General features: G+C 54.2%; 1 protein-coding gene across 8 annotated transcripts in view; it reads right to left on the bottom strand.

Moving 5' to 3' along the window:
• Positions 1-3522: 3522 nt before the first annotated feature.
• Positions 3523-25963, bottom strand: part of NKAIN1 (sodium/potassium transporting ATPase interacting 1) — a 58574-nt gene continuing 36133 nt past the window's right edge. Inside the window, exons 2-7 of one of the 8 annotated variants that reach the window (XR_016211171.1) lie at positions 11331-11468; positions 9250-9330; positions 7480-7693; positions 5954-6014; positions 5465-5540; positions 3523-5312 (exon numbers count right to left, since the gene is read on the bottom strand). Coding sequence is in view for 7 of the 8 variants with exons in the window: in XM_051856760.3 (XP_051712720.1) it covers positions 5303-5312; positions 5459-5540; positions 5954-6014; positions 7480-7701; positions 9250-9330; positions 11331-11468 (594 nt within the window). In the remaining variant the exon portion in view is untranslated. Of the gene's footprint in view, positions 5313-5458; positions 5541-5953; positions 6015-7479; positions 7702-9249; positions 9331-11330; positions 11469-25963 lie in introns of all 8 variants that reach the window. The other 7 variants (XM_089301126.1, XM_051856761.3, XM_051856760.3 and 4 more) reach the window with 7 other exon arrangements.

Here is a 25963-nt window from a genome sequence, read left to right as displayed (position 1 = left end):
GCAGAGAACGAAGACAGCAAAGCAGAGAACACTCCGGTGTTGCTTTGTCCCAGCGCCCTGATTTCCCTCCTGCCTTGGCCTCCGCTGGGTCCCTCACCCCAAGACCTGGAAAGAGGCCATCGGCCCTCCTCTCCATCTATATTCACCCCCTCAATGGTGAGTGTGGGGGGTTTGTACGACTGTCAGTAGAAAATGCAGTTCATCTCTCAATCAACATTCCTTAAATCCACCTCTGGACATCAGGGCGCCGGCAGGTGCAGTTTGCCTGGGCATCCATAATGATAGGGTCAGTGCACTTTCAAAAACTCTGTGGCCGCCTGGTCACCCGGGGCTATTTCCCAAACCTGGAGCACCTGGGGACACTGGGGGAAAACACAGATTCCCGTCACTGCCCTGGAGACACTGGAGTCAGTGCACCTCCGGGTGACTGGAGCTCAGGAATCTGGTTTCTAAGAGATTCTTTTGGTCTCCAATATTGAGAAACACCACCCAGGCCTCCGGGAGCACGGAACATTCTGGGAATGCAATGAGGCCTTGGCACAAGGACCAATCTTACAAAAGTTGCAAGATCCAAATCCCAACGCACTGAGGGAAAAAGAAAACAAGCAGTTGTCTGTAATCCCAGTAGACTGTGTGTTTATCAACTGCCTCTGGGGCAATGCACAATTTGTTTTGCTTTAAAAAAAAAGTGTGTGGGGGGCCCCCTTGGGCGCCTTGCTGACTCAGCAGTTATTGGAAGATGGTCCTACTGAGATTATTCTAATGTGCAGAGGTTGCTGGAGATAGCCCCCCCACTGGGGAGGGGGTTCTCTGCCTCCCTGGGAGGATAAGCCTGACCAGTGGCACTGTAACCCAGGTCTGCCTCCACGTCAGAGTTTACACAGCTCATAATGACCACTGAGCTCATCACCACCCACCTGCCCCCAAGAACTCACTCCTGCTCCCAGACAGAAGTGAGAAAGCCAGGCCTCCTGCAGACTTCACTGCTCCCCACGTTGCTCCAGCAGCCCTGCCAATCCCCTCGAAAGGACGGTTCAAAAGTCTTCAAGGAGCAGGCATTTTAGCCTAGGGATTAAGACACCTGTGTCCCATAGTTAAGTGCCTGGGTTCGACACCCTGACTCCAGCTCGTGCAGACCTTGGGAGGCAATCATTGTGGCTCAAATAACTGAGTTCCTGCCACATATGGGGAGAGCTGCATTGAGCTCCCAACTTCCCACTTTTGCCCCAGCCCAGACCCAGCTATCGTGGGCATTTGGGGAGTGAACCAGTACTGAGCAGTTTTTCTCTCAAATAAATCAGTCAATCACATTTAAAAAAAAAAAAAAAAGCATAGAAATGTTCCCCATTGCCATTACACTGGGCTTCTGCACCCCGATTTGACGTTCAGCCACTCTGAGCCAGACACAGCTCCTTCCCTGGGGACGTCCACATGCTGGGACGGGGGTTCAGCCTCGCACTTAAGGCGTAGGTTAGGGTGCCCACATGCCGTGTCACGGTGCCTGCGCTCTGCTCCAACTTCCTGCAGGTGCAGACCCCGGGGAAGCAGCAGTCATAGCTAATCAGATTCCTGCCAGGAGACCGGGATCGAGTTCCTGGCTCCTGGCTTTGGCTTGGCCCCATCTCAGCTCTTGAGAGCATCTGGGGAGTGAACCAGCTGAGGGAAGCGCTCTGTCTCTCAAATAAGTAAATTTAAAAAAAGAAGAAGTAGAAGCAACGCTCCACGTTCTAATCCCTGGAAGCTGTGACTGCTGCACGACAAGTCACTTTGCAGATGTGACTGCCTTCAGGGCTGTGAGACAGAGGGGTCAGCCTGGGCCATTTGCTTGGGCCCAATCTAACAACAGAGTTCTTAGAAGTGGAGTCGCCGGGGCCGGCGTTGTGGCACAGCGGGTTAAGCTGCTGCTTGAGATGCCGGCATCCCATAGGAATGAGTCCCCGCCACTCCACTTCCTGCCCAGCGCCCTGCTAATGTGCCTGGGAAGACAGCAGAAGATGGTCCCATTGCGTGGGCCCATCACCCACCTGGGAGATTCAGATGGAGTTCCAGGCTCCTGGCTTCAGCCTGGCCACAGCCCTGGCCGTTGTGGCCACTTGGGGAGTGAGCCAGCAGATGGAAAAAATCTCTCTTCTCCGTAATTCTTTCAAGTAAACAAAAGTACGTCTTGAAAAAAAGTGGAGCAGCTTTTCTGGCCGTGGTGAGAGATGTGGCCAGGGAAGAACGGCCAGAGCTGGGATGGGTGCAAGGATGGAGAAGGGAGGCCCGGAGCCAAGAAAGGCGAGCAGCCTCGGAGGAAAAGCCACAAACAGCTTCTCCCCTGGAGCCGCGGGGAAAGATGCAGCCCTGCGGACCCCAGCCCCCAGCCCCGCGGACCCCAGCCCCCAGCCCTGCAGACCCCAGCCCCCAGCCCCGCGGGCTTTTATAGAACTCTGCGCGAGAAACAGCCCTGATCTGAAGCTGTGACAGTAAACTGATGGCGCGCATGCTCCCAGCAAGGCTTCCTCCAAACTACTTCGCTTCCTACTTTCCTTGGCCCGGACACGTGTTCTCCTGCGACCACATCTTTGCCCTGCCATTGTCCTGCCTGCTGCACGCACTCTGGCTTCTGAGCTGTCAACAGCTACGCTGTGTCCTCAGCACTGACCGCCCGGCGGCGGCACCCACTGCCCACACAGCGCGCTCCCGCTAGATGGCGAGCTCCCTGAAGGTGGTGCCTAGGGCCCGGTTTCCTCTGGCCCCCATCCCCCCACCCCCGATGGTCAGGAGTGGTCCGCAGGGGTGTGTAGAACAGACCCGGAGCCTTCTGCTGCCTGGGATCAGACGCCGAGGAAGAGCAGAGGCAGAGCCACAGGCATCCTTGCAGGAGGGTTGCCAGGAACCAGAGTCGAGTGAAAGCAGCAAGCGTTTGAAGAGTAAGTAGAATACGGTGTGAAAAGGGAGGGGAAAAAGGAATATGTGTATACATTTGGAAAGACTTGACTATCGTTGGAAAGATATCAAAAGGTTCGTGGAAATGGAATTAAATTTATTTTGGTGCAAAAAAATGAAATCTGTGAATACAAGGGGGTCTTTAAAAACTTCACAAAAGGTGAATATTATGAAAAAACTGGGGCTGGCGTTGTGACACAGTGGGGAACGCCACCTATGATGCCAGCATCTTATATAGGCGCTGGTTTAAGTTCCAGAGTTCCAGCTGCTCCACTTCCAATTCTGCTCCCTGCTAAAGGCCTGAGGAAGCAGTGGAAGATGGCCCAAGTGCTTGGGACCCTGCACCCATGTGGGAGACCAGGATGAAACTCCCGGCTCTGGCCTGGCTCAGCTCTGGCCACTGTGGCCATTTGGGGAGTGAACCATCAGATGGAAGACCTCTCTCTCTGTCTCTGTGACTGTGACTTTCAAATAAATACATACATAAACCTTAAAAAAAGAAAACAAGCAAGCAAAACTATGTGTTGATTTCAAATTTGGGGCATCAAAATAAAGCTTATCAATAGATGCAGACTCAGAGGGCAGGACAGGAAGGCAGAGAAGAAAACATCATCTTTAATCAAGCCACCTGCACAGAAACCCGGGGCGCACTCCCCACCTGGCAAGGGCCCCCCGGCAAAGACCATTTATAAAAGCAAAAGGCTTCAAAGCACCAGTGGCTAAACCTGCCAGTGGAGGAGGGGTGGAGACGCGAGAGCTGGAGGCGGCGCTGGCCCTGCCGGCTGACCTGGCTGAGTCTGGAACCTGGTGCCTGTGGTGGCCAGAGGATGGCCTGGGACTGATGGGTTAGCCTGCGGGTGTGGATGGCGGGGCGGGGTGGGGCTGGTGTTCTAGCTCAGGATAGATGGAAGGGTGGAGACAAGGAGGGGGGAGGTGACCACAGATAGGCCCAGGTACACAAAGCACCCGCACCATCTGGACTCCCCTCCTTTCCCCAGCACCTCCCAGGGCTGCTCCTGTTCCGCAGATCGGGACGCTGAGGCCTGGTCCTCAGGACTTCGGACACCAGCCAGTGTGCAGAGTCCCCGGGGGTGGCTCTGGAGGAGGGCTGGCAGAGAGAGCTCTCACCTCTCTCTGCCCCTAAGGAAGGGTGGGGGTGTTGGCCCTGCTGACCCCCTACTGCCCATCCCCCCTCACCCCTCTAAAATGCCTCTGGGATTGGGAGAGGTCACTTCTGGACCCTGGAGTGGTGGCAAACGCTGGTGATGTGCAGACACAGGTGTCAGGCGGTGCTGACCAGCCCTTGTGCCGTGGACCTCCCGTCTCCCAGGAGGTGGTGGAGTTGCTAAGAGGGAGCAGAGCATGGGGGCAGCAGGCCTGGCTCAGGGACCAGGAGGGAGTGCTGAGCTGTGACTTCATTTCCCTGGAGGAGAGAGCTTGCTGAGGGTGGGTACGGGCTGAATCTAGCACGGCTTCCCCATGGGCCGGGCTGAATTCAGGGCTCTGGGCTCTGTGCATCTGGTGAGCGAGCAAGCGGGCATATTGCTTTACGACAGGCGTCGACGAGGGTGGCGGGCGTGTGAGTGAGGTGGAGACCACATGGGTTCAGGAGTGTCCAAGCTGGAAGGGGTGGGGTGGGAGGTTAGAAGTGGAATACAGAGACCCGACACTGGGTTTTGGAGACTGAAATCAGGAAGCACATTGTTCAACGCCTGCTCCCACCTAAAGCCCAGCTGTGTGGCCTCACGCAAATCACACCTCTGGGCCATGTCTGCAGAATGGGAATTATAATCTCTGCCCAGGGAACTGAGAGTCAAATGAGGCAGCTAGAAGGGTCCACCTGCTGAGAGATCATTTCAATTACTCAATGTAACTGAGGCACAGAGTGGGCAAGGCTTTGCCAGAGGCCACACAGTTGGTGAGGGAGCTGCGACCTGAACCCAGCACTCCTGCCCCAAGTTCACAGTAGCTCTTCCAGGGCTGGTGAATGAGTGTGGTGCCATGGGGTGAAACTCTCTGCCCGGATGCTTCTCTCTGGACAGGGGCAGGGTGCTGGGTGAAAGGTGAAAGGGAGAGACTGGAGAATGCAGGAAGGCCCCAGCGCACGCCAAGACTGAGATAAAAAAAAATACAAATCCCGATATCCCCCTCCCCTGCCTCGCCTTGCTCCACCCCCAAGTCCAGGCGGCAAAGGGCCAAGTCCAAGTCCACAAGTCCGCTTCTCTGGCCGCAGACCCACGTAGGGCCGGCGCAGGCTGCAGTCGGTCCACGGGCCGCCAGGGGGCGCGCCAGCCCGTCTCGGCCTGAGCCGGCTGCGGGCGCTTGTCCGTCCAGCCTCCGAGGGCGCAGCGCCTGCAAGGGCGTAGGGCAGAAGTTACCCCGACCTGCAGGAAACAAAGACAGGTTAAGGCAGTGGACTCCAAAGGTATGGGGGCGGAGAGATGCGACTGCCCTGCGCTCCCCCGTTCTCCTCTTCCCCAGCACCACACCCCACCCTTCCATCCCCAGCCAGCTCCTGGCCAGGACCCACGTGTACAGAGGCTGCAGCTGCAGATGCGATGTCTTCTGGGGCGCCTGGTACCCGTAGGAGTCGAAGCCGCCGATGAAGTCAACTGCGGAGGGGGAGGGGGCGCACAGTTAGGGGCGTGCCGGCTGGGGCGCGAACCATGGCAGGCTGGGTCCTGAAAGGAAGAATCCGACCCCGGGAAGCCGAGCCAGAGAAGCCAGGGGAGGCCCAGGCTAGCAGGGGTCAAGTCCCCGAAACGGGCGGCTCTGCAAGGAGTGAAGCCCTAGGGAGCCAGGCACGAACCAGAGGCCGAGAGCTCGCATGAGCAGGACGACGTTAGCGCCCGTGGTGCTGGAGCGGCTGCGGTGGCGTCTGCCTACGCAGACCCCTCCACCGGCTGCTGCCGCGCCTGCCCCTCCAAAGCGGAAACCAACCCTGAGCTCCCTCCCTCCCGCCCGCCCGGCCCGGGCCCTGTCCAGGGTGCTGAAGGGAAGGGAGGCGCGGTGGCGCCTTACTCACAGCTGTCCTCCTCTTCCAGGAACACTTTGCTCACGTAACAGGCGAACACAAAGCCGAAGAGCTGGGGGCAGGGTGGGGGGAGACGAGTCAGGGAGGGGGGGCGCTGCCAGGATAAAGCCCGACCCTAACAACTTTAAGTTCAAAACACTGCACCTTGGGGAGGGGGGCAGTGTTGTGGCACAGCAGGTAAACCCTATGGGGCCAGTTCGAGTCCCGGCTGCTCCACCTCCGATCCAGCTCCCTGCTCATGTGCCTGGGAAAGCAGCGGAGGATGGCCCAAGTCCTTGGGCCCCTGCACCCGCGTGGGAGACCTGGAAGAAGTTCCTGGCTCCTGGCTTTCAGATCAGCTCAGCTCTGGCCATTGCGGCCATCTGGGGAGTGAACCAGTGGATGGAAGACCTTTCTCTCTGTGTAACTCTGTCTTTCAAATAAATAAAGTAAATCTCTAAAAATAAACTGAACCTTAAAATCAAACATTTCTGATCCCATTCCCCATCCTGGGAAAGTGACTGTGACAAGTAATTATTTTACCTCTTGAGCCTCCGTGTTATTTTTGTGTTTGTTTTCTGGAAGTGAGCAATGCCTTATTAGCATGTTAATTGGAAAGACAATTGTGTCACTTTGTGGGTATGAAGTGCTGGGGTCAGGGCTGGCCCTCCCAGAAACTGGAAGATTTTTTGTTTGCTTGCTTGTTTTGTTTTTTTTGTTTGTTTGTTTTTTGTTTTTTGTTTTTTGTTTTTTTGCTTATAAACAATGAAAATTTCAAGTCGGGGATTGACATGCTGGTAGACACAGTGATACATGGATTCTTCTCCATGTCATTACTCAGTGGAAGGGGGAGGGGCGGCTCCTACTATCTTGGAGCCATTTTTGTATTCTCATAACTAGAAGAGGTTGGTACTGTCATTCATTGTTGTGAATAAGGACAAGCATGGTGAGGGTGAGTGACACGTACAAGATCACACAGTGGGAGTATGGTACTTTTTGTTTTTTTGAAAGGCAGAGTGACAGAGGAGGGGAGACAGCGAGTGATCTCTGTTGCTAATTCACTCCCACTGGGCACAAAAGCCAGGGCTGGGCCAAGTCAAAGCTGGGAGCCAGGAAATCCATCCCAGTCTCTCACATGGGTGGCAGACACCCAAGCATTTGAGCCACCACCTGCTGCCTTCCCAGGGTGCACGGGCAGTGGAGGAGGGACTCAACCTCAGGTATTCTGATATAGGACGTGGGCATCCCAGGAAGTGACTTAACCTGCTGTGCCACAGCACCCACTCCTGTGTGGTACGTTAAACCCAAGACTGACTCACAGCTGGTGCCTCAGCCTGTTTGTTAATCTTGCTCACTCCCCAAGTGGGGGCTGGGTAGGCATAAAAGGAGCTGGGGCAAGATATGGAATCAGATCTGACCAGAAGCCCAGACAGGCTGCAGGACCTAGATTCACTCCTGCTTAACTAGGGCTAAAGAAAGGGCTTGGGGTGGAGGCTCCCACATCTGGGAGTGTGGGGGTGGGGGATGGAAGGACTCACTGCCAGGAAGATCTGCAGCGCGCTGCTGAGGGCTTCGATGTAGGGATAGTCGAGCAGACAGCCAGTGACAGAGATGACATGGTGGTCCTCCAGGGCCAGGCGGGAATTCAGAACAGGCGTCACCAGGCAGCCTGGCCCATTCTCCATCCACCAGGAACGGTGCAGGGATGTGTTGAAGGTCATGATGAAGTCCCGATCCTGGGAGCAAAGGGGCCTGGGATACTGAGCAGGGGAGGGAAGGGAATACTCCCCAGGCTCCAGAAGACTTGACATGAGGCCTGCTTCTCCCCTGGACTGTCGGTGCAGCTCTGGGGCTTGATTAGTGACAGGACCAGGAGTCAGAACTGCACATCCATAACTGGCCAGTAGGTGGCATTTCATGATCATGCAGGCTGCATGCTTCCATTCCTAAGATGCAACCGGGCTGGTGCTTGACTCAGAGGAGCCCATGTCAGGGCTGGAGGGGACACTAGGAGTTGGCCAGTCCACTTTCCCAGCCATTGGGGAAGCCCTCAACTCAGGCCCTAGCACAGCCCATTCAGTCTACACCGCTTCCTCTGTGTGTGACCCTGGGGAAAACTCTCCTCTTTGCATCTGTTTTAAAAGGCAGAGAGAGATGGGGAAATAGAGACAAAAGCTCCCCACCTGCTGGCTCACTTCTCAAATGCCTGCAACAGCAGGGCCTAGGCCAGGCCAAAGCCAGGAGCCAGGAATTCAATCCAAGCTGGGCGGAAGGACCCAGCTCCTTGAGCCATCACTGGCTACCTCCCAGGATCTGCAGTAGCAGGAAGCTGGAATGGGGAGCCAGAGCCGGCACTCAGACCCATGTACTTCAGTGTGAGATACGGTGTTTCAACCACAGGGCCAAACCCCTGTTCCTCTTCACGTGTTGAGTGGAGAAGGGCTGACCTGGATCAGAAGTTCTGACCCAAGGTGTACATCCATGTGTTCATTGATCCTTTCACTTCTTCAGTCATTTAGAGATCCACTGTGGGCTGACTGGGAGCCCAGCACTCAGATGTGTGATCTCATCCACCCGCCCCCCCAGCAACCACGTGCAGCTCTGTCTCCATTGACTGAGTGAAGAAGCTGAAGTTCAAGGAGCCCAAACCACTCACCCAGGGTCACCCAGCTGGACATGGAAGAGCTAGGATGTGAATCTAAGAGGGTCAGGTTATGAAGCCAATGCTCTTATCCACATGTTATGCCTCCTGAGTATCTAAAAATAGAATTTGTGTCATTCTGGCTTTACTCTTTTTCAAGCTAAATGGCCTGACTTTCTTCAATATTTCCCCATGTGACACAGTAAGCTCAATTGTCCCTGAACAAGCCCTAAGTAGTTTCTTTCCCCTCTGAAAAGCATGGATCAGAATTGGACCCAAGTCTCTGTCTGCACAGGAAAAAGTGCAGGGCATTTTCACCTCCCTTGCTCTGAATGCTCCACCTCTGTCATGGAGTCTCAGGAGAACTTTCTGGGCCACCATCTCCCGTTGGCTTTTATGAGCTTGCGATCAACTGGGACCTCCAGCTCATCTGCACACAGGCTGCTCCTCGGCCTCAGCTGCTTTGTCATTGGTTCTGAGATGCACAGAGGAGGCCAGGAGCAAAAATGTGGGCATGAAGAAAGGGGAGCGCAGATTAGTTGGATGCAGGGAGAGAGGGAAGTCTCTTCAGGACAGGACGTCCCCGATCCACACCACACCAGGAGCCCCGGGGTAGGGGAGGGGGAAGGTCCGGCCTGCCCTTGGCACTGCCTGGCCTGAGGCTTACCTGGGACAGCTGCCCGACCTCCAGGTAGAAGCAGATGATGAAGGCATTCCAGCCCACCCAGAGCACCAGCCAGGCTGCATACTGTGGAAAGCAGAGGTGGGGTCAGCCTGGGGCCTGGGGGAGCGGGGAGGGGGTGTCAGTGGAGACAGAGCTGGAGGACTGAGGAGACCCGTGCAGGGGACACTAGGACAGTCCCTTACTCAGAGAGCATGCTGGAGTTTACAAATGCTCACACACATCCAGTGCCCACTACAGACCTGCAAGGGAGGCCCAGGCCTCTGCTTAGACAAAATAAACAAGGTCAAGGGGAGGTTTGAGCTTCCTAAGATCACACAGAGGGGGAGGTAGGGCCAGCACCCAAACCCTATACCTCTGACAGCCAGTTCTCTCTGCTCTTCAGAGAACCATAACTGTTAGGCCAGCAGGGTCTAGTAGAATCACACAGGGACTTTGTTAAAAATGCAGATTCCTGGGGTCAGCATTGCTACGTGGTGTGTTAAGCTACTGCCTGAGATGCCTACATCTCATATCAGAGTACCAGTTCAAGTCCCAGCTGCTCTGCTTCCAATCTGCCTGGGAAAAGCAGCAGAAGATGGTCTAAGTACTTGTACCCTTGCCACCCATGTGGGAGACCCAGATGAAGTTCCAGGCTCCTAGCTTTGGCCTGGACCAGCCCTGGCTGTTGCGGCCATCTGGGGAGTGAATCAGCGGATGAAAGATCTGTTTCTCCCTCTCTGTCACTTTGCCTTTCAAATCAAATCAAATCAAATTAATCTTTTAAAAAACACAGATTCCAGGCCAGCGCCGCAGCTCAATAGGCTAATCCTCCACCTAGCGGTGCCGGCACACCAGGTTCTAGTTCCAGTCAGGGCGCCGGATTCTTTCCCGGTTGCCCCTCTTCCAGGCCAGCTCTCTACTGTGGCCCGGGAGTGCGGTGGAGGATGGCCCAAGTCCTTGGGCTCTGCACCCTATGGGAGACCAGGATAAGTACCTGGCTCCTGCCTTCGGATCAGCGCGGTGCGCTGGCCGCAGCGCGCCAGCCGTGGCGGCCATTGGAGGGTGAACCAATGGCAAAAGGAAGACCTTTCTCTCTGTCTCTCTCACTATCCACTCTGCCTGTCAAAACAAACAAACAAACAAACAAACAAAAACAGATTCCTTGGTTCTACCCTCCAGACATACGGATTCTGAATTTCTTTTTTTGTAAAGATTTATTTATTTATTTGAGAGGCAGTGAGAGAGAGAGAGAGAGAGAGATCTTCCATCTGCTGGTCCACTCCCTAAATGGCTGCAATTGCTGGAGCTGGGCCAATTCAAAACCAGGAGCTTCTTCAGGGCCTCCCACATGGGTGCAAGGGCCCAATAATTTGGGCCATCCTCCACTGCCTTCCCAGGCCATCAGCAGGGAGCGGGATTGGAAGTGGAGCAACCGGGACTCCATGTTGGCACTGCAGAAGGAAGCTTATCCTACTACACCACAGCACCTGCCCCAATTCGGAATCGCTTTTAAACATGTATTTATTTATTTGAAAGGCAGAATGAGAGAGAGAGAGAGGAGAAACAGAGAGAGAGATCTTCCATCTACTGGATTACTCCACAAATTGCCACAACACCTGGGGTTGGGCTAGGCCCAAGCCAGAAGCCCAGAACTCCATCTGGGTGTTCCATGTGGGTGGCAGGGTCCCAAGTACTTGGGCCATCTTCTGCTGCTTTCCCAGGTGCACTAGCAGGGAGCTGGATCAGAAGTGGAGCAGCCTAGACTCAGACTGGCGCAGACAAGGGATGGTGGCATCGCAAGCAGCAGCTTAACGCGCTATGCCACGGAGCCAGCCCTGGGGGAGCTTATTTTTGCTCAGGGTACATCCAGCTTATAATTGGGTTCTTCCCCTGAGAACATCTCTAGGAAGAAACACCAACCTTGACCTCTTTGGGGAAAGTGGCCCTGGGATCTGAGCATCCTCCCACCAGCTGGGTTGGAACCAAGCCCAAGTGAGCACCAAGGTTGTGGGGCGGGGGGACACCTCTGGCTGGAGGAGCAGGGAGAGACGGGGTGGGCCTGGGAAGGGGACGGCGAGCCGTACCAGGATGAGATACCGGGATCGGTACTGCACGGTGCCGAAGATGCCCAGGATGACCGCCATGATGTGCAGGAAGTTGGCCAGGATGGGCGCCCACTGGTAGCCCAGGAAGTCAAAGATCTGCCGCTGCAGCGCAGCCACCTGTGGAAGAGATGGGCTGAGGCCACGGTCGTGCCTGGGAGGCCTGTGGAGCACGTGACAGCTGTGCCATGAGACACAAGATTCAGTGCCATCCAACCCATGGGTACCAAAGAGATGCTGAGAGGCAGGGGCAAGTCTGTGCAGGTGGAGGCCTCCCTACGCATGGTCATCACTTTGGGGCTGCTGGAGGGAGCCAGGAGCCAGGGCTCAGACTCCTTCCTCCCTGCCAGGGGCTCCCTACCAGCAGCTCAGGCTCCTACTCCTCCCCATTGTGTAGTCAGGATCTGGACTGCCTCTCCCTGCCCCAGCTGACGGCTCCAATAATTTCCTGAGCCTGAGCCACCTCCTCCGAGGTTGTGGGATCCATGGGTTAGAGAGCATTTTCCTTTTTTTTTTTTTTTAGATTTATTTTATTTATTGGAAAGGCAGAGTTACACAGAGATCTTCTACCAGCTGGCTCACTCCCCAAATGGCTGCAACAGCCAGGGCTGTACCAGCCCAAAGCCAGAAGCCAGAAGCTTCATCCGAGTCTCCCAAGTGGGTGCAGGGGCCCAAGCACTTGGGCCATCTTCCCCTGGTTTCCTAGGGAGCCTCATTCGAAGTGGAGCAGTTAGGGCTTGAACTGGCTCCCATATGGGATGCCGGCATCACAGGCAGCATCTTAACCCGATGCACAACAGCGCCAGGCGCAGGGGTTCCTTTTCTCTCTCCTTTCCCCAGGGAGGTGGAGTAGTTTGCAAAACTGGCCTCAAATTCTGCCTCTTGCCGTTTCCATGCTCTTTGGCAGTGCCCTCACACATTAACTCTGTGTTCGGTCATGTGACTTGCCCAAGAGGACTCCAGCAAACGTGATGCAAAGGAAGGCTTGAGACGTGCACGGGAATCGGTGCTTCTCTCTCTCTCTCTCTCTTTTTTTAAATTTGACAGAGTTAGTCAGTGAGAGAGAAACAGAGGGAAAGGTCTTCCTTCCGTTGGTTCACTCCCCTAATGGCCGCTACAGCCAGAACTACGCCGATCCCAAGCCAGGAGCCAGGTGCTTCCTCCTGGTCTCCCACACGGGTGCAGGTGCCCAAGCACTTGGGCCATCCTCCACTACACTCCCGGGCCACAGCAGAGAGCTGGCCTGGAAGAGGAGCAGCCAGGACTAGAACCCGGCGCCTATATGGGATGCCGGTGCCTCCAGCGGATTAGCCAAGTGAGCCCTGGCGCCGGCCCCTAGCCTGCTTCTCTTTTGACACAGATCTTGTGAACAAGCCCAAGCTCACCTGCTGTGGAGGAGAGGCCACGGGCAGGAGAGCCGAGGCAGCCCTGCTGATGGCCCACCCACATTCAGACATGTAAGTGAGGCCATCCAAGGTCATTCCCTCGCTGGTCCCCCCACCTGTTGGCCACAGTCACAGAGTCCAGACCAGAATGTCCCTGCTGACCCATAGGATTGCGAGACATGAAATGAAATGTTTGGGAGTGATTCATTATGCAGCAAAAGCTAACTAGGATACGAATGCATTCATGTTAAATGTTAAAATGGAATTAAAAGGTAAGTTTAGAGACCAGCATTGTGGCACAGTGGGGTAAGCCGCCGCCTCTGATGCCAGCATCCCATATTAAAGTGCCTCTTCGGCTGGCGCCGCGGCTCACTAGGCTAATCCTCCGCCTTGCGGTGCCGGCACACCGAGTTCTAGTCCTGGTCGGGATGCCGGATTCTGTCCCGGTTGCCCCTCTTCCAGTCCAGCTCTCTGCTGTGGCCCGGGAGTGCAGTGGAGGATGGCCCAAATGCTTGGGCCCTGCACCTGCATGGGAGACCAGGAGAAGCACCTGGCTCCTGGCTTCGGATCAGCGCAGTGGGCTGGCCGCAGCGCGCCGGCCGCAGCAGCCTTTGGAAGGTGAACCAACGGCAAAGGAAGACCTTTCTCTCTGTCTCTCTTTCTCTCTCACTGTCCACTCTGCCTGTCAAAAAAAAAAAAAAAAAAAAAAAAAAAAAAAAAAAAGTGCCTCTTCAAGTCCCACCTGCTCTACTTCCAATCCAGCTCTCCGCTAATGCACCTGGGAAAACAGCCAAAGATGGCCCAGGTTCTTGGTACCCTGCCACCCATGTGGGAGACTTGGAAGGAGTTCAACAACTCTTGGCTTTGACCTGGCCCAGTTCCAGCTTTGACCTGGCCCAGTCCCAGCTGGTTTTGCAGAGTAAACCAGTGGATGAAAAAAATCTCTCTCCCTATCTTGCTGTAACTCTTTTTATTTTCCTTTTTAGGATTTCTTTTATTTATGTGAAAGAATTATAGAGAGCAGTAGAGACAGAGAGACAAAGGTCTTCCATCTGCTGGTTCACTCCCCAAATGGCCACAACGACTGGAGCAGAGCTGATCTGAAGCCAGGAGCCAGGAGCTTCTTCTGGATCTCCCATGTGGGTGCAGGGGCCCAGGGACTTGGGCCATCCTCCACTACTTTCCCAGGCACATTAGCAGAAAGCTGGATCAGAAGTGAAACAGCCAGAACTTGAACGGGCACCCATATGGGATGCTGGCGCTGCCGACCAGGGCTTTAATCTGCTGCACCACAGTGCCGGCCCCAACTCTTTCAAACAAATAAAATAAATTCATTAAATTGTTTTTATTAAAAAAAAGGTAAGTTTATTTTGGTGCAAAAAAATGTTTTGAAACTCATGCCTACTTTTCTCATCGTCAGCATTTCCCACAAACTGTTGGAAGACCCCGCCCAGAGTCCCCAGCTCAATCTTAGGAATAAAGGAGCTAAGGACACCCATGGTGCCCGACTGCCAGCACCCTTCCTCTGGTCACAGAATCCTCTGGGTTCTGGGACACGCCCACGGCCACTCTGTCCACGTGACTTGGACAGAGCTGACACCCCAAACCCAGGCTGAGTCAAATAATCAAAGCCACAGTGACGGGTTCTGGCGTGGGCACTCACCCTGTGTCCTGGCCCTGTCACCTGGCTATCTGCAGGAGCAGGCTGCTCTGAGTGGGGACGGTGTCAGCTTGGCGCTCCTGGTGGCCATCTTTGTCACCACAGGGGCGTGGCCTACCTGAGGAAGAAGCCACCACTGGGAGAGGGGAGGGGCAGAGGGAGAGGAAGAGAGGGGAGGGGTGAGGAGTAAACCGAAAGGGGAGTGCCTGGGGACAGGGTGTGAGACTGCAGGATCGAGCCTTGTCAACAGCTAGCTCTCCTCCTGGTACAAGGAGGGGTTCACAATGTTTGCAGGGAAATGGAATTAAATTTTAAAAATACCAACTTGATTTCTCAGCAGAAGCTCCAACAAGTTCACTTTTGCAAGCAATGAAACCAGATATTGAGTCCGTCCCTAACACAGAGCCTCCTAGGGATGTCTCCATGCCTGTGCCATCTTGTCACCTTAACTGAAGAATACTGAGTGCCTTTTAAGGCTTTTCTTCTTTTCTTTTCCTTTTTTATTATTATTTTTTTTGACAGGTAGAGTGGACAGTGAGAGAGAGACAGAGAGAAAGGTCTTCCTTTTGCCATTGGTTCACCCTCCAATGGCCGCCGCGGCCGGTGCGCTGCAGCCGGCGCACCGTGCTGATCCGAAGCCAGGAGCCAGGTGCTTCTCCTGGTCTCCCATGGGGTGCAGGGCCCAAGCACTTGGGCCATCCTCCACTGCACTCCCTGGCCACAGCAGAGAGCTGGACTGGAAGAGGGGCAACCGGGACAGAATCTGGCGCCCCAACTGGGACTAGAATCCGGGGTGCCGGAGCTGCAAGGCGGAGGATTAGCCTAGTGAGCCGCGGTGCTGGCCATTTTCTTCTTTTCTTTTTTGAAGATTTATTCATTTTATTTGAAAGGCAGAAAGAGAGAGAGAGAGAGATCTCAATCTTTCATCCCCTAATTCACTCCCCACAATGGCCAGGGCTGGGCCAGGCCAAAGCCAGGAGCCAGGAGCTTCATCCAGGTCCCCACGTGGGTGGTAGGAGCCCAAGCACTTGGACCATCTTTTGCTGCTTTCCCAGGCCATCAGCAGGGAGCTGGATGGGAAGTGGAGTAGCTGAGACGAATCAGGGCCTGTATGGGATGCTGGGGTCTCAGGCAGCGGCTTATCCCTCTACACCACAGTGCTGGTCCGCTTTAAAAAGGTCTTTAAGATTAGGAAACACAAAGAAATAAGGAGCAAACCAGAGCTGGAAGTGGATGCCTAAGGCTGCCCATGGAGACGCTCATGAAATTGCCCTTGTCTGCTGAGAGGGGCGAGCAGGAACGCTGTCGAGGAGCAGGACTCTCGCCAGGCATTGGGAGAGCTGTGGTTCAGTTCCTTACGGCACCGTCCCCGTAAGCAGATGCTACCACTCGTTGGCCCTCCAGAAGATCAACAAGCAAAATGCCTTGAGCATCCCCCAAGCCTGCTGTCAGGGCCCCTGCTCCCACGCCCTCCTCCTGGTAGCGCTTGCTTTGATTGCGCGTTGTCTTCAGGTAAAGTCCTGCTTCATCTCCTGTTACAATTCATAGAAGGAATGCTTCAGAGCTTTGTGTTGTTTAGGATTTATTCATTTATTTATTTGAAAGCAGAGTTACAGAGAGAGGGAGAGGCAGAGGGAAATCTCCTATCTGCTTGTTCACTCCCCAAAAGGCCAGGGCTGGGCCAGGCTAAAGCCAGGAGCCAGGAGCTTCATCTGGGTCTCCCACATGAATACAGGGGCCCAAGCACTGGGGCCATCTTCAGCTGCTTCTCCCAGGCCATAGCAGGGAGCTGGGTCGGAAGTGGAGCAGCCAGGACTCTAACCGGTGCCCATACAAAACGCATGGTGCTGCAGGTGGCAGCTTTACCCTCCACGCCACAGCGCCGGCCAGCCTTGCTTCAGGGATCTTGATCCTACTTGTTTAAATTTCCATTGAAAGCGATGCTCTTGTCTGCAGCTGATCCGGGTCCAACAATGTTGGCACCGCCAAGCAGAGCTTTGCTCCAGTCTAACTTTTCAGTTAGAATCGCGTCAGCTGAACCCACTGGGACGGCTATGGTGTTGGCTCTTGTTCCTGCTGTTAATTATCGGTCCTCTTCGATTAGAGTACAAACGAGATTATTTTTTTCCAATCTGATGTGGATGGTCTGCCGCCCCGGGCTACAGATTCCACGCTGTCATGACCCTCCTGAAAAGGAGTTATCCATTTGTGAACTGCTGATTTCCTTGGAGCTTTGTCCTCATAAACTTTTCATAAGTCATCAGTGATGTCACCAGTGTTTCACCATAAATTGGGTATCTGTTCTTGCTTCAACTGTGGCAGAATTCATGTGGCTCTGATGGGGCCTCTTTTTCAAAGCGATGCCTTGTCCTTAGTGCCTCAAACTAATCCAGCCATAGAATAATGACTATGAGTTTACTTTGGTGCAAAAGAATGTTGAAATCTTTGCACTTTTTTTTTTTCAATACACATGTTCATGTTCCACACACTTTTTGAAGACCCTCACACTTCTGATTTCTGTCGCTCACAACCAAGAGTCCTGACTGAAACAGGAAGGGAGAGTGGAGGGTCTGGTGGGGAGGGAAAGGGAGAGGACCCCAGCAGGGAGGCAGGAGGAGGTGGTGCTGACACCGCTACACAGATGGCAAGGCTTGGGCAGAGGCCAAGGAAGCTGCAGGTCTGGGCAAAGTGGTGAGGGAAGCCTGGCGGTGAGGCCCAACCCTGGCACCTACCCACCTGGCACCAGCCTGGCCGTAAGGAGCGTCCCAAGTTCATCTCCTTGGGCAGAAAGGCAGAGCTGGGATCATCATCTCATTTTTTAATCTTATTTATGTATGTGAAAAGCAGAGTGACAGAGAGAGAGAGAGAGAGAGAGAGAGAGAGAGAGACTCCCCCAAATAGCAGCAACAGCTGGGGCTGGACCAAGCCAAAGCCAGGAGCTAAGAACATGGGGTCTCCCATGTGAGTGGCAGGGACTCAAGTAATTAAGCCATCATCTATCTACTGCTTCCCAGGCGCATTAGCAGGGAGCTGGATCAGAAGCAGAGTAGCTGGGACTTGAACCAGCACTCTAATATGGGATGCATGTGTTCCAAGCAGTGGTTTAACCTGCCCAAACCAGGATTTCATTTTGAGGAAAGAGAACATGAGGTACAGAGAGAAGTGACTTGCCCATGGCCACACAGCAGCTTGGTGGCAGACCAGGCCTTTCCCTATAGCCTGTCCCATGTTGGCACCAATGCACCGCCCTTCCCAGCTGGCCCTGGCCTGGCAGTCAAGAGGTGCAGGTCCCAGTGGAGACTCTGCCTCTGCCTGCCTGGCTACCGTGGGCAGGTCACCCTCCCTGCTGGGTCTCAGACTTCTCCCCATAGGTGTGGAAGTTACTGGATTGGATAATCCCTAAGGGCCCTTCCAGTTTTACTGATTTATTTTATTTGAGAGGCGAAGAGACACAGGGATACGGGGCAGAAAGCGCTTCCCAGCACTGGCTCACTCCCACATGCCCGTCTCGCCCTCCCAGCTTTGACGGCCATGGTCTGCTGACCCTGGGAAGGAACTCGCCAGCTGCAGGGCCCTTTCTCTGCTGCTCCCCACCCCCAACTCTCTTCCCCCACTTCCATTCACCCGCCCCTGCACCGTGACTCTGGTGGTTTGGGGTCCGGCTTGGCGTTCTGGATTCAGCCGGCACCTGGTCCATCAGAGGATGGAGCCAGTGGCTGTGACAGGTGCTCAGGCACATGGTGGAGCTGAGACCCCTTGCCCATATATGTCCACCTAAGAGATGGTGGCACCCCATCTCCACCCTGGCCCCACTCAAACCTCCTTTCTGTTCTGTGGCCTCACAGATGGAGTCAATATCATTGGATAATTTTTTTTTTAAATGCAGCAGCTTTGAAAGTTACTCAAAGGCAGGTTCAAATCCTAGCTGTGCTGTGTGACCTGGGCAGGTCACTCTCCTTCTCTGAACCTATTTCTTCAACCACAGAGAAGCCACCCCTCCTGAGAAGTTGTTTTGAGAATATAACAGACATCGCATGAACAAGCTGATGATTAGACCCTTATTTTACTGAATGCAGCAGTTTATACGTGCCCTGGCCATTGCAGCCATTTGGGGAATAAACCAGTGGATGGAAAATCAATCTCTCTCTCTCTCTGTCTCTCTCCCCCCTCCTTCTCTCTCTTCTTATGATTTTCAAATGAATAAATAGATCTTTATTTTTTAAATTAAATTTATTTATTTGAAAGGGTTACAGGGAGGTAGAGGCAGAGAGAGAGAGAGAGAGAGAGAGAGAGAGAGAGAGAGAGAGAACCTTTCCATCTGCTGATTCACTCCCCAAACGGTTGCAGTGGCTGGAGTTGAGCCAATCTGAAGCTGGGAGCCAGGAGCTTCTTCCTTGCTGATTATTCTTTAAAGATCTATCGGGGCCAGCACTGTGGCACAGCGAGTAAAGCTGAAGCCTGCAGTGCCGGCATCCCATGTGGGCACCGGTTCAAGTCCCCGCTGCTCCTCTTCTGATCCAGCTCTCTGCTATGGCCTGAGAAAGCAGTAGAAGGTGGCCCAAGTGTTTGGGCCCCTGCAAACACATGGGAGACCCAGAGAAAGCTCCTGGCTCCTGGCTTTAGATCAGCTCAGCTCTGGCCGTTATGGCCATTTGAGGGATTGAACCAGTGGATGGAGGACCCCTCTCTCTCTTTCTGCTTCTGCCTTTCTGTAACTCTGCCTTTCAAATAAATGAATAAATCTTAAAAAAAAAAAAAAAAAAAAAAAAAAAAAAAAAAAAAAAAACAGCAGGGCCAGTGCTATGGCGCACTAGGTTAAGCTGCCGCTTGCCGTGCCAGCATCCCGTGTGGGCACTGGTTCCATTCCCGGTTGCTCCACTTCCCACCCAGCTCCCTGCTAATGTGCCTGGGAAAGCAGCAGAAGACAGCTGCAGTGCTTGGGCCCCTGCACCCACATGGAAGACCAGGATGAAGCTCCTGACTCCTGGCTTTAGATCAGCCCAACTCTGGCTGTTGTGGTCATTTGGGGAGTGAATCAGCAAATGAAGATTTCTCTCTCTGATTCTCCTTCTCTCTCTGTAACTCTGACTTTCAAATAAACATAATTTTTTTTTTTTTTACAAATAAAATAAGAAAAGCTCCACTGGATGGGGGCAGGGTGCATGCTGGGATCAGCAACCACAACGTGGACTCCTGGAGCACCAAATTCCCCCGTGTGCGGCTGCCCTGCTCATGGGCCGGGGCACGGCGGCTCTTCGTAGGATCCGGCCACACTCTGCGCCCCGGGATGTGCCACCTGCTCACGCACTACTACCAGAACTGTGGGACTAATGACTCCTTTACTGGCTACTAGAAGCCTAGGGACAGACCCTTTAGTACCCAACAAAAACCAGAAGATCACCAGAGTACCTGCGCCCCTGCCACTGTGTGGCAGTCTGGTGAGCCAGAGGATGGAAGATTGACTCTCTCTGTTTCTCTCTCCCCGCCCTCCTTTCCCTTCCTGCTTCTGACACTGCTATTCAAACACAAAATCTTTAATAGAATCCAACCTTGTGGGTAAAGAGAATAAGCTTTGTGGCTAAGAGAAGCTGAACAATTGTTCTCCTCATGTGATGTGTGTTTTTGCCCATATACAGTCTCTATGTATGTGTGTATACTTATTTTTATTAGAATTTTTCTTCTCTTTTTAGCATAAAATAATCCTAATAATGAAAATAAAATAAAATAAATAAATGAGCAAACAATGAGCTTACGAATTGCTCATTTCTGGAACTTGATATTCTCACTGCAGGTAAATGACTACAGGGGTGACTACTGTATCTTTTTAAGAATCAACATTCAGTGTCTCATTAAATATTCTCAATTCTCAGTTTACTGTATTTTTATTATCAAACCAAGCCCAATATTTCAGAATTTCTGCTTGTGCAACAGTGATCTGCAGCTAATTAACAAATAGGCATAAGAACAGAATAGGGGGCTGGTGTCGTAGCATAACAGGTAAAGCTGCCACCTGCAAGGCTGGCATCCCATGTTGATGCCAATTTGAGTCCTGGGTGCTCCACTTCTAATCCTACGCTCTGCTAATGGCTAGGAAAAGCAGAAGATGGGCCAAGTGTTTGGGCCCTGCACTCACTTGGGAGACTCAGAAGAAGCACCTGGCTTCTGGCTTCAGCCTACCTCAGCCCTGGCTATTGTGGTCATCTAGGGAGTGAACCAGTGGATGGAAGATCTCTCTTTCTGCTTCTCTGTCTGTCTGTCTGTCTCTCTCTCTCTCTCTGATTGTCCCTCTCTCTGTGTAACTCTGACTTTCAAATAAAAATAAATAAATCATTAAAAAAAAGAACAAAATAGGATAAAAATCTTTCCCATCTGGCTACACCAGCTTAGAAACCATAATCTGGGAACTACAGTAATTGTATATATTTTTTAATTAAAAAAAAAAAAAAAACCTTTACTTGAAAGACACAGAGAAAGAGAGCTCATACATCTGCTGCTTTACTCTCCAAATGGCCACAATAGCTGGGCCTGAGCAGATTAGAGCCAGGAGCCCAGGACCCAATCCTGGCTTTGCCCAGGCTGGCAGGGATCCAAGCCTTGAGCCATCATCTCCTTCCAGGCTGCAGTGAGCAGGAAGCTGGAATTGGAAGCCGAGCTGGGACTTGAACCCAGGCACTGTGGTATGAGATGTGACCATCCCAAGCAGCATCTTAGCTGCTGTGCCAACGCCCGCCACCTGCAATTATAAATCTTAACCGGCCTCAGTGAGCCTTTGTTACTCGATGCGAGGAACCATGCGCGTGGAGCAACAGCAACCTACCCCTTTGTAAAATTTTCAAATGCGAGTGCACGGAGGGAATGAAAAGACCTTGGGGATATTTTTACCCAGGCAGCCTGCAGGCCAGGTCAAGCCAGCTTTTCAAATCTCTGTCCTAAGTGGGCCAGCAGCAAAGTCCTTGGGGGTAACCACTGCAGCCGCCTCCTGGATCTCTGGGCATAGGAAGGCTTGCTCCTATCCGCTCCCACTCCACCTTAGCACTTTCTCTAAAATGCAAATCTCACGCCAGCCACACAGAACCCCAGCCACACAGAAGTCCGCTGACCAAGGACCCAGAGTGACAGATGAGATCAAGGCTCCTGCGCCTCGCAGCCCTGCCTTCCAGAAGCCAGTGTCCCCTGGGGAGGGCCCACACTGCTGCCCATCACTGCCCCCTGCACTGGTGCTGCTTTCCCGGGTCCAGTGGCCCTCAGTGCCCCCTTCCCATGCCCTCCCTGCCCCCTTCCTATGCCCAACCGGCAAGTGCCCCCAGACCCCCAGACCTCCAGCTCCCTTCCCTGGAGGAGGGATCCCTCTGCTCCTTGCATTTTGCACCCAGGATTCTGCTCTCCCTGAAGCCCCTTAAGGAATTCTGCTTCTCTTCTCTCGTCTCATGTTCCTCGGGGCCCAAAGGTGGGGTTGGGATCCTCTGGGGTCCCCTAGCCACATCCAGAGCACATGGCCCTGAGGCTCAGCCTGCAGCCACCCCACCCTCCTCCACGTTCTTCTGGCCGCCAGGCCTGGCACCATCTTTGAAAATAAGTTTGGCCCCTGCACCCTCCTGGTTGACTTTGACATCTGGGGCCACCCCATCCAGCTCCTCTGCCCCAGTCTCCACACCACCTCTCCCATGGCCTTCTCCTCCATCTGCCCCACCCACACAGTAACTGCTCTGCCCAGCTCCATTCTCCACACCCTCTGGGGTGGCAGGACCTGTCTAGTGCATTCCACAGCCCTCCGGGTGCTTCACAGCCAACGCTGGCTGTGGGACTGCAGCCTCCCTGTGACATCAGTCAGTCTTGCCTGGGGCCAGTCCCTTCCATCGCACTCGCCAGGAGAAGCCCGAGCCTGGCCATCGTTCGTTTCCCCTGTGCGGCTGGAGAAAGTCACCCCGGACAGACTGGCCGGCTGTGCTGACTTCAGAGGGCTCCTGATGTCCCGCAGCCTGGCTAGGTCTCCCCAGTGACCGTCCCAGATCTTACTGTGTCCAAGCCTCCTCTACCCTCTCTCAGGGACCACCTGGTCACACTCTCCCCCGCTGCCCCTCCCTTACCGTGGCCCACAACACCCTGGCCCTTCTCTCTTGGAAACTCAACATCCTCCTATCCCTAGGACCCTCCCGCTGGCTCCTAAACACCTCAAGCTTCTCTCATTAAAAAAAAAAAAAAAAGACCCTCTCACCACCTCTCCTGCCACTCACTCTGCCCACTACACTGCGGCTTTCCGTTCTCACTGAGGTCCCTGGCAACCCCCAACCTCCTCGTGTTCTCATCCCACCTGGTCTCAGGGGCCCTTTCTCCTGCCTGCACCTGCTCTTCCCTGGCTTCCGCCTGTGGCACGGCCCCAGGAGCAGGATGACCCAGTGGTTAGGAACAGAGCATGGGCTAGAATCCTGCAGCCACTGGTTATTAGACCATTCTGGGCAAGTCACTAATATCTCTGTACCTCAGTTTCTTTATCAAAAAATAAGATATGATTCACAGAATCTTCCTCATAGGGCATGAGGAGTCAGCACTACTTAAAATTACTGTTCTCCAGGGTGGGCATTGTCCAGAGTGGGTTAAGCCATCACTTGGGACCCCTGCATTTCACACTGGAATGAATAGGGTGAAATCCTGGTTACTCTGCCTCCAATTCAGCTCCCTGCTAATGTGCCTGGGAAGGCAGCTGATGATGGCCCAAGTGCTTGGGCCCCTGCCACCCACATGGGAGACCTGGATGGAGTTTCTGGCTCCTGGCTTCAGCCTGGCCCAGCCCCAGCTGTTGCAGGCATTTGGGGAGTAAACCAGTGGATGCAAAATTTCTCTCTTTCTGTCTCTCTCTCTCTCTCTCCTTCTCTCTCTGCCATTCTGCCTTGTGAATAAATAAATCTCCTTAACAGTGAAAAAAAGTGCCATACTCCATAGAACTCCCAGCTTCCACTTTTGCTTTATCTTCCCAAGGCGCTTATGGCCGGCGGTTCCCATGATGCTCACTCCTGTTCACTCACTGTCCGTCTCCCACATTCCACAGCAAGCTCCATGAGGACTTAGGGTTTTCCCAGGGGGCAAGAGCAGGGCCCAGCACAGCAGGTGCTAAATGCTAATTCTCCACCCCCTCTCCACCTCCATCCTCACAGGCTCTAGGGAAGCTCATCCTATCCTGCTGTGCACTCAGGCCCTTTACAAGGGGCTCAGAGCCCCTCTTCATGCTCCATTTGTCCCAAGACATACATGCCATCCAAGCTTCAGTTTCTGCCTGCTCCGCGTTATAACCGACGACTCACTGGAGGGCTCACTTGGACCTAATTCGCCCAACCCTTGGGCCCGGCGACACATCCAGCTGCATGAGCTAGAAACCTGCATTACAGACCCTGCTCTATCCCCAGGCCCAAGGCCCAGCCCGCCATCCAGTCCTGGCTCTCACCTCCCAAATCCCTCACCCTCGCCCATTTTTCTCCACCCACATTCCCACCGGGCAATGCCAACACCGTTTCCCCAGCGTACTTCCAGCCTTACCCACACTCTTCTGTCTAGAGTGAAACCTCCCCTGCTGCCCCTCCCCCACTCTGAGCTCCCCACCCCCATCGGTGATTATTTATTTATCCGGTAGCTGCCAGCTAAGGGGGATGCTGTTGCCATGGGAACCTTCAGCCTCGAGTCAGGGCTGCCTCTGTTCTCAGTAGGATGCTCTTGTCTGTCTAGACGCCAACCCCAGGAGCCCAACCCAGGTGGGGATGGAGGGGGGGCAGAGATGAATAAGGCAGTTGGACCTACCCCAGCCCCAGGCGGTTGACTGGGGGAGAGGTGGGGAGGGGGCTGTGCTCAGGCCCACAGACCCCATCAGGAGCCTTTGGCCCCAAGCTCTGAGCAGCCACTCCTACAAGTCAATAATTTCCCCGGCCAAAATTCCAGCCACGTCACCATGGGCCTCAGCCACAAAAGCCAGGCAGTCTGGGGGACAGGGCAGGTTCCCCTACCACTCCTGGAGAAGGCGTTAGTCTGGCCTGGGTTTGACCTTTTTAAATTTTTTTTAAAGATTTATTTATTTATTTGAAAGGCAGAGTAGGAGAGAGAGAGAGAGAGAGAGAGAGAGAGAGAGAGAGATGAAGAGACAGAGGGAGAGAGATCGTCCATCTGCTGGTTCACTCCCCAGATGCCCACAACAGCCATGGCTGGCAAGGCCAAAGCCAGGATCCACGAACTCCATCTGGGTCTTGGCAGGAATCCAAGTACCCAAGTACATCGGCAGGCAGCTGGCTGGGAAGCAGAGTAGCTGGGACTCATGCACACACCCCCACGAGATGGGGCATCCTGAGGGCTAGTTTAATCTGCCATGCCCCAACACCCACCCTGCCCACCTCTCCTACTGGCTTCAGTTCACCAAGGACACAGACTCTGCGTTTGGGGGATGGCGGACTGCAGTTCCAGCCTCATTTGGTCACTGACTCCCCACGTGACCTTGGACAGGGGACACCCCCTGTCCCTCAGTCTCTTCCATTGCTGTAGAGTCCCGAGGATCCAGACAGTGCGAGCAAAGGGCTCACCCAGCCGGGGCCTGGCCTGCAGTTAGGGCTCCATGCGTGGCCACAGCTTTTGCTGCGTCCCCGGCCCGAGCTCCCCCCTTCCCAGTGGATTTCTGAGGCAGCTGACAAAATTAAGCTCGACTCAGCCTCTCATCCATGAAATGAGGGAGTGGGACTGACGCTGCAGCCAGCAGCGCCGGGAGGACCCCTGGAGACGGCTGGTCCAGAGCCTTCATTAGCGAGGTGAGCAAAGTGACAGCGGAGGAGCAGCCCCGTCTCTGGGGTCCATCTGGGGCCAATGCCGCTTGAGCAGGAGTTGCAACACAAGGGAGCCAAAGGGGCAGAGTCCCAGAGACCATGTGGCATTCGGCAGGGTCAGGAACATGGGGCTGTTGGAGACTCGGGGCACTGAACACATAGCTCCTGAGCACCGGCCCTGGGCGAGGTGACGGTGAAGCAGCCTTGCGGCTCCTGCCCCCCAGGGCTCAAGTCTAGAGGCAGATGGTGAAGGGGCTTTTCTGCTGGGTCCCCTCCGCTGTGTGCAGTGACCTGTGGAGACTCCTCTCTGTGCCCAGCACACACACACACACACACACACACACACAGACTCACGCACACATGTACATGCACACGAATCTGCCCCCGCCCCCACTCTCTTCCAGGACACCAGCAGCCCTTCTGCCTGCGTCCCAGGCCCATCCCACTACAAGCAGGCCAAGGCTATCATTGTTGAGTTAAAAAAGCAAGCTTTAAAACAATTTGATGGGGCTGGTGCCATGGCTCACTTGGTTAATCCTCTGCCAGTGGCACCGGCATCCCATATGGGCACCGAGTTCTAGTCCGGGCTGCTCCTCTTCCAGTCCAGCTCTCTGCTGTGGTCCAGGAGTGCAGTGGAGGATGGTCCAAGTGCTTGGTTCCCTGCACCCGCATGGGAGACTAGGAAGAAGCACCTGGCTCCTGGCTTTGGATCTGCGCAGGGCCGGCCGTAGCGGCCATTTGGGGAGTGAACCAACGGAAGGAAGACCTTTCTCT

Source organism: Oryctolagus cuniculus, chromosome 7 (assembly GCF_051225735.1).
Source record: "Oryctolagus cuniculus isolate XC-2025 breed Fujian yellow rabbit chromosome 7, ASM5122573v1, whole genome shotgun sequence".
Taxonomy (NCBI): Eukaryota; Metazoa; Chordata; class Mammalia; order Lagomorpha; family Leporidae; genus Oryctolagus; species Oryctolagus cuniculus.
Note: the sequence above shows the minus strand (reverse complement) of the source record. Positions and strands in the feature narration are given on the sequence as shown.